Here is an 8,271-nt window from a genome sequence, read left to right as displayed (position 1 = left end):
GGCTGGAAACTTCCTCTTTTTTTCAGGAAACCTGCTCTTCCTGTTCCATGACTCTCTTTCTGCCTGATTATGATTTTTTATGATTAAATAGAAAAAAGTAGAATTAAAGCAAGGACACAATAACGGGACACACAACCAGATTAATTTTATTATCATCTGACTCTACTGTTGGGTCTTGATGTGTAATCAACCTGTGTAATCAGTTTTAAAGATGACTTTATTTATTGTTATTATTAAACTAAAATCTCCAGCATGGGGAAGTGGGATGAGCTCGACTTTTCTCGACACCCCCTCCTCGAGGTCGGACCTTTCACATGCTGGGAACCTAACACCCTCCTGCAGGTCTGCGTCCTCATCCTCTGGAAAGAGAAGATGGTCCTCTGGGATGTGAAGGATGCAGATCCTCAGTCGTCACCAAGGCCACAGCAGCCTGGGATGTGAAGATGCAGATTCTCAAAACTCCACTGCTCTCTGACGAGCTGTTCATAATAAAATAATGATTTCATGGGATTCAAATATTACAGGAATATACATAGTGATGTGTATTTACTTCTGGTATACATTTGTAACTGTACATATTTTTCCCGATTTGATCGTAAAACTTTTCAATCTTATTCACAATAGATGTGACATGTCTGGTGATTAACCTGGAATCTATTCGCTGTATGTGGAACCTGCAGGGGACTCCACAAGTCAACTACACCTTTTACAGCAGGTTTGTATCCAGTGGTAATTGTTTATTTGACGTGTTGAATAAAACAAAATCATTGTTTTTGACTTGGTTAAACAAGAATTAGCTGAATGCAGGAGCTCTTAATTTATACTAGTTTGTGTTTAGGCTTTTTTTGTTTTGTTTTTACTCTGACAACCCAAAATAAAATTCTCTACAACTAATTACCTTTGTAAGTCACCTAATTAGTAAACAGAATCTGCCCTGCTTTAATTTAAGCTTACCATCCCAGTGATCAAACATGGTAATAGCAGTATCATACTGTGCAGAATGCTACTCTTTATAACTGGTCAGAGATGAATGACCTAAATGATGATGCAATCCTACGAAGAAACCAGCATATTTATTTTAGATATCGTGCCATTTAATTTGAAACTGTTGAAACATAACACTAATCCTACAGAATGAGCTATTTGTTACACATTGAGGGATTATGATGAATTATGAAAAACAAAGCATAGGTAAAACTAGCAACTACTTATGGTATTATGCATTTCCAGCCACTCAGTGTAATTTTAAAGTCTGTGATTTTACTATTTACGAACAGTTAATTTTATTTTGGTCATAATTTGGTTAAGTTGGAGAACATTTCTCCACAGGTCCAGACATCAGGGAGAAACTATCTGTGCTAAATACCTGACTGAGAATGGAAGAAATATTGGATGTACGCTTCCCTACATCAGAGAGCAGAGATTCGAGTCATTTTACACTGAACTGAGGGACGGCAGCAAGACCTATGAAAAGGAACACGATCTTAAAACCAAAGGTAATTTCATCTAAAGCACGGATTAAAACAAGACTCCAATTTTGATTAAATACTGGAGTACAGATATATGAAATTGATCTCATTTCACATCCATGTTATCCCCAGTGAAATTAAACCCACCAACCAACCTGACAGTAAAGAATGCATCCGACCTGAACTTGTGGTTTTACTGGAACAATACTGTGAACCTTTCTTGTGTGGAGAGTCGAGTACGAATTAGGAAAAACGACAACAACTGGGAGGTACATGGTTTTTTTTCCTTTCCTTTTTGTCACCCATATTTTAATGTTCCAGAATCTTGTCTCATTAACTGTTTGTATCATAGACTTTAAAAGTTTCTAGAGGGGGGAAGCATTACTGCCATAGCTTGCCCTCCAGCACTGCCAGATATGAGCTGCAGGTGAAGAGCAGACTCGATGAGAACTGTGGGGAGTCTGAGTTCTGGAGCGACTGGAGTGAGTCTGTGGTCTGGGGATTCAATAACACCACAGGTAAGGCTGCAGGATACATGGTATATACTGAGTTCATGTGGGAAGAAATTGTGTTAACAGGATGTGAATTTTTTCCGTTTTCCCAGTCTCAAATGCTAAAAATGAGGCAATGCCAGTGTGGACAGCATTGCTGTATGTGGTGAGCGCCATCACCCTCCTTCTTCTGGTTGTGATCCTACTGCACAATGAACGGTGAGTCATATCACGATTCATGATTTCTTTTTTTTTTTTTTTTGCTGCTCACTTTTTTCTTTATATTAGATGCTCTTTGTTTTAGATTTCGTTTTTTTTTTTTTTTTCCTGGACATGACTCTTTATTTTATGTCACAACCACATCAAAATTCCCATTTCCTATTTTCTACACTACATAAGTCTTTTCCAGGTTGAGTGCAAGTGTGGATTCACGATGCATCCATCTATATACAACTGCATACAACTGAAGCACAATGTTTACAGACACTATTGCTAAACATTTTTCCATGACTTTCTAACTTTAAATAAGTGTAAACTAGTTAATGTCATTGAAAACGTTTCCCGTTTTGGGTCAGTGAAGTTGAGCAGAATTATTCTTAAATGTTAAAATAATTATTTCATAATTTGCTAATTTTGTATGACTTTCCAAAATTAGCTTGACATAGACCACACACCATTGAATTGCATTTCCAGAGAAGCTGTTTTTTTTTTGTTTTTTTTTAATTCATGAAATATGATCTTTTTGAAGTTAAAGTTTCACTTGCTTTATGCTTTTTTTACTGTACCTTCCTCTTTTGCTTTTTCAACCCGACACCTGTGACCTGACCGCAGAACCTTATTGGAAATCTAGAAATAAATTATGGCAGGTGATTTTTGTTAAAGTGCAGGATGTTAGTATTCTAGAATGAGGTTAAGTGAATGCTACTACTTCACTATAAAAATGCTTGTCAAATAGAGAAAAACATTCAGATTCTTATTTATTTCAAGTTCTATGTGCCATATTCTGTCTGAGACAACAAAACTCAGGTCCTTTTTTTAAGAAACCAACCTCTGTCAATAAGAATATGATGTATGTTGTTTTGGTTATTAAAAAAAACATTTTGACTGTCTGCAACTTTCACACAGGATCAAAATCATCCTGATTCCTCCACTTCCCAAACCAGCTCTGAACTCTCCTGATGTCGAGGTTAGTAGCATCTGGAGCCTTATTTCTGCCATCCTACTGTTTTCTATCTTTCTATGTTTAAATCATGTGTTGCATTGGTCTAAACCTGAGGGGAAAATGCATTTTTGCAACATCACAGAATGCAAGTCCTGTCATCTCTCTGAATTATGCTGGTATGCTGCAGATCTGTTTTGAATAACTTCTGTGTATTGGGATTAAGGAGGCAAAATGCCCAGTGTTCAACTGCGCCAGGACTGTGATGTCACTATCCTAATTTTTCTTCCTTTTTTTCATATTTGAGGACCAACCAATCATCTGGAGAGGAAAACTTAGTGGTCAAAAAATATCAGTTAAATTAGAAAATAGCTCAGGCTGTCCTTAGTTGGAGCTGCTTAAAATACTTGGAGTGCTGATGTCACTAAGTCATTGAGCATGTGATTAATTATTGTTGTAACATTTGATTAGACATTTGTGTTGATTCTACAGCAGTGCACATCTTCAATGGAGTCTCAGAATATATTTAAATTTTAATTGGACAGGGTTACGTAAAGTTTTAGCTCTCTTAAATGATCATAGTTTGACTGGATAATACAAGTGTTTGTGGCATATTTACCTGAGTAAAGATCATTATACAGGCTTCACTCTCAATTTTTTACAGCCTATACATCTTAAATTTGAATGATGAGAATAAGGAATCTCTTATCCAGACAGAATAACTGTTTTCAACCAATCGGGACTCACAAAAGTCTGTCTTGAGTACAACATTTAAAAATATGATTTTGCTCTTTCACTTAAACATCAGATGCTACATTCAATCAACTCTGAATCAGACTCACTTTGCAACACAGCTATTCAGTTCTGGAGGTCCAAACTCAGACTTGACGATGTGAAACTAACAGTCGACTTCAGAAGGTTAGAGGTAGATTTGTTGCTGTTTATATCTGACAATCCAAATACATGAGGCTGTGTTGGTTATGCTCGGTTTACATCTGCAGCAGGTGCTGTTTCCAAACGTTTGCATTCCGCTTGTTGTTGAAAGCAGAGTGCCCTCTAGCGGTCAGATTTGGCATGCCAACTTGATAGAAGTTACCAACGAGGCTCAGTTTTACAAGTTATAAGTTCTGCATCTTTAAGCTTAAGAGAATTATTTTTAAAATTTATTAAGATAAACATGCATAACCACACTACTCCTAATATCTCCTAAGGATAACTAATTTGGTTTTGGTTTTGATTTTGAGCGATTCTACTTTTTCTTTGACTTCTTTGCTTTGTACTACTTTAATGTCTTTGTAACAGTCTGACGAATCTGATATTCAGCAGGTTCAGAGGAAAGTTTACCCAGACAGTGCTTTGTCAAGAATAAAGTGGATTTATTTATGTAGAAAACTTTTCCTCTTAAAAGTTGAAGCAGTCATGTCTTCAGCATTCAGCTATTTCAGATGCATCTCATTTTGGACAAAACATTTCAGTTTGAAAAGTGGCACTTGATGCATTTTCCAGGTTTAAAGGTCTAAAGCTTATGTTTTGGATCTGGGATATTGTTTTTAATAAATACAAACTGTACTGTTGAACCAGTGGTGAAGTTGGATGTTTGATGCATTTGCTTTGCAAAAACAAATGGGAATATAAGAAAACTGATTTTTTTTTCTCTTCCTTTAGGATTGGTTTCATTTCTCTAAAGGCCTTGTTAAAGAGAGGTTTAACACCAACTTCAATGAGCGTGCCTGCACCGTGCGCGAGTACCAGCCGGTCTCTCGGTCCGACAGCAATGGCTCTGACAGCTCTCGTCTCACCACCGCCACGGATCAAACCGACTGCTCTATCCCCATCGCAGAGAACGAACCGGAGGACACGTCTGCTCCTTTTTACACCACCGTAATTGCTTCGGAAGATGAGCAGCAGGTTTCTGTGTAAATGTCACCTCAGGCAAATTTACATGTCTCAAAGTGGAAAAAAAAAAAATCCTTTTTACTTTGCGAAAGATCTCCAGGATTACTGAAGGAATATGTGTAGGATGTCTTTTAGGAAAATGGATGGAGATAAGAACATTGAAAACGATTAGAAATCAATAAATGAAATGGGGATCAAAATTCTAAACTCCTTCCTCAATATTTCAGGGATTTGTTGCTCACCTTCAGTTCTATTAACTTTGGTTTTTATAATTGAGTTTTTCAATACTTTTTATATATCATAAAGTTAGCTAGACCACACTGTTAAGAGTATTATTGCTTAATTTTCTGTCTTGCATACATATTTTTTCCATGCAGGGTATATTAAGTATCTGAATTTTCAACATTTTTTGTTTTGAAATACTTAACAGTATTAACGTTGATCTGTATGCAAGACTTCAGTAGTTTTGTATAATCTTTTTACATACAAGTGCTTTTATATATTTTTATCAAGTTACCTTTATTGATCTGTGGATTTTAAAACCATGTAATTTTTTAGGAGTCCATAGCTGACCTGCAGATTTTACAGGTTTTATAACAGATAAAAATGTCTGTAATTGATTATTCACCAGTATTGTTCTACATAAAAGTTTGTAGCTGTTAGAAACTGACAGGCTTGCAGATCTCATACATTCATGCTAGGTGCCATCATTGTTATACAATTGAAACTGTATTGCTATCACTTCAAATTTTATTCCAGAGGTTTCTGTTTCAATGTCATGTAATCTTTTGACTTGTATGTTTAATATCAAGAGTAAAGTTTGGTTTTTTATTATGATTATTCATTGTTCTTCATTCCCCTTTATTGCAAGGAAACGATAACAACAATAACACCATGTATGGTCCATATTAATGATTGAAGCAGAAAGCGACAATGGAGCTGTGTAAATCAAGACATATTCAGGTCCAAGTACAGATCTAAATCTATTTGAGAATCTTTAGCAATGCTAAAACAAAAACAGGTTTTGCAACAGTAGTCTTTTGGAAAGATTTTGACATTATTTGCTTTTACCCATCGTTACCTGCTTCTTGTCTAAATCCTTGGTAATGACAGTTTTCTACAGTCTATTGATCAGGACTAATTGGCACTAAATTGTAACAGGTTAGTTTTCTAACCATATAGATTTTAAATGTTTTCTTAGTTTTCTATGCTTTTTTGCACCTCTTTTTCTTCGTGTGACTAATGCTTATTCCCTGTTATTTTCTTTGATTTCTTCGCATGTATATTAGGTAATCATTTTGGAAAAGTTTTACTAAGAAATTTGTCAAATTCTTATTTCACAAGTTGAACAATTGTCCATGTCAATCCAATGTTCCAGTGTACAGATAACCAAACACGCCAGCCTGTATTAGTCACAGCATTATTCTAAACTTGGTGTAATTCATCACATAAAACATACAAAATAAAAAGTACATAGAAATGTCTACAGTGGCTCAGTTATATTGTCTTTCATTTGAAACAGTGTCAGGTCAGTGCTGATAAAGTGATGATTTTTCACAAGTCAGCATTTACTGACCCTTTACTTTTGGAGACATCCTGTCCATCCTTCCTCTTTCTGAAATTGCTAAATCTTCATCTTTAATTAAATGAAAATGTTTAAGTAAATTAATCCTTTGGGATCAGACATTCTGGAGCAACAATGTATCTTAAAATATAAAAGAGGGTTTCACTGACGTTATAAGAAACTTAAATCTTAATATTCACTCAGACAATACAATAGAAATGTATAACCTTAAGCAGGAGATAGTCTAACCATTTAACCTAAGCCAATAATCATAAATGAACAGGATTTCCATTTTAATAGTAATACAAGACACTGAGTTCTTTTAAACAGTGTAAATTGTATTTGTTATTCATATGTCAGTGTTTAACAGCAGTCAGACATCAGGTCAAAATCAGCCTGTTTAAAAAAAAACTCATGGGTTTTTTCTCCCAATTAAAAAGGAAAAAGTAATTTTAGAGTGATTTTTTTTTCTTTTTTTTACCAGTTTAGGCAGCCATTTAAATGCACAATATTTTTAACAACGCAAAGTAGAAAAGAAAAATATTACGTGTCTAATCCTACCTTTGGTTTGAACAGTTTCCAGTTTTTGTTGATCTGATACTTTGTCTATTCCCAACAACAAAAATTAGAACTTTCTTCTAAAGTAAATGTTTAATAAGTGGGTGTGCCCAAGTCTGTGAGTAGAAAGTTGCTGGATGTTTGTGGACCAACTTTTTATATCAAGATGGTAACTAAACAACATGGCTATTAAAAGAAAAAACACTTTGTGTTGCACTAAACATTTTCCATTTGAGAAGATATACATCAGTCAGTTGATATTTATAGTAAAACTCAACATTAGCACATTCCTCTTGGTGGTTGTTCTGGCAAATAAATCCACCTCTTAAAATAAACATACAAATTAAAAACATATTAGGACAAATGATTGTCCAATATGTTTTTTGTTTGCTTTGAATCCAACACTGGTTTGTTTTTTGTTTGGTTTTTTTGACAGATATTGAGTGTCTGGTGATTAGCCTGGAATATGTTCAATGTGTCTGGAACCTGCAGAGGGCTCTAGGAGTTAAATACTTCTTTTACAGCAGGTTTGTATGTAGTGATGATAGTATACTTTATTCAACTTAAAGATAAAAACAAAAAAGATATGCTGTCAGTTTTTATTTAGCCCCCAGTAATCAGATATCCTGAAATGAAATCCTGTGCAACCAGATGCCGTCAGAAGTTGCATAATCAGTTAAAAGAGTACATTGTGTAGTTTAAACACACTATTCCCACCCCACTGGTGGCAGCATCATGTTTTTCTTCAGCAAAGAGATAAATTTTATTCACTTTTTCTTGTTCAGGTAAAAAAACAAAAAACAGTATTTTAACAAATTAAAAAGAACCCATATAATACAATCCATAAAGTGTGTTAAATAAATATTTAATAGGGGAAGAAGAAATTCCTTTAAAGTATTTTCAAGAAAGAAATGTTACTTCAGTGGTAACATGTCTGGCATGGTCACTTTTTTGCAAGTGAACAACCAATGTGGGGAATTTAGAGGTAAACCTCAGCTTCAAAGAAATAATTACTTTCATACATTAGAAGTTTGCTGAAATAAAATAATAAAACAAAACTGAGACAGAAATACTTCTCTAAACTTCACTTGATTGGCATTATTTTTGGTGAGTGGGAAAATAACATATTTGTGA

General features: G+C 34.8%; 1 protein-coding gene across 1 annotated transcript; it reads left to right on the top strand.

Annotated features, from left to right (window-relative positions):
* The first annotated feature begins 210 nt into the window (after positions 1-210).
* LOC103133209 (cytokine receptor common subunit gamma-like) lies at positions 211-6,504 on the top strand. The gene is made up of 7 exons (XM_016667786.1): positions 211-715; positions 1,330-1,496; positions 1,602-1,738; positions 1,822-1,987; positions 2,074-2,179; positions 3,086-3,146; positions 4,785-6,504. The coding sequence occupies exons 1-7, from the start codon at positions 666-668 to the stop codon at positions 5,037-5,039; spliced, it is 942 nt and encodes a 313-aa protein (XP_016523272.1). The 5' UTR covers positions 211-665; the 3' UTR covers positions 5,040-6,504.
* Positions 6,505-8,271: the final 1,767 nt, after the last annotated feature.

The sequence above is a fragment of the Poecilia formosa genome, unplaced genomic scaffold (assembly GCF_000485575.1).
Source record: "Poecilia formosa unplaced genomic scaffold, Poecilia_formosa-5.1.2 Scaffold2374, whole genome shotgun sequence".
In the NCBI taxonomy this organism is placed as follows: domain Eukaryota; kingdom Metazoa; phylum Chordata; class Actinopteri; order Cyprinodontiformes; family Poeciliidae; genus Poecilia; species Poecilia formosa.
Note: the sequence above shows the minus strand (reverse complement) of the source record. Positions and strands in the feature narration are given on the sequence as shown.

What these genes read in the sequence shown, in the direction of transcription:
- LOC103133209 (XM_016667786.1), top strand. Translation starts at nt 666, where the DNA reads ATGTGGAACCTGCAGGGGACTCCACAAGTCAACTACACCTTTTACAGC. An exon ending in AACTACACCTTTTACAGCAG is followed by an intron (nt 716 to 1,329) that starts GTTTGTATCCAG and finishes ATTTCTCCACAG; the next exon opens with GTCCAGACATCAGGGAGAAA. An exon ending in TGAACTCTCCTGATGTCGAG is followed by an intron (nt 3,147 to 4,784) that starts GTTAGTAGCATC and finishes CTCTTCCTTTAG; the next exon opens with GATTGGTTTCATTTCTCTAA.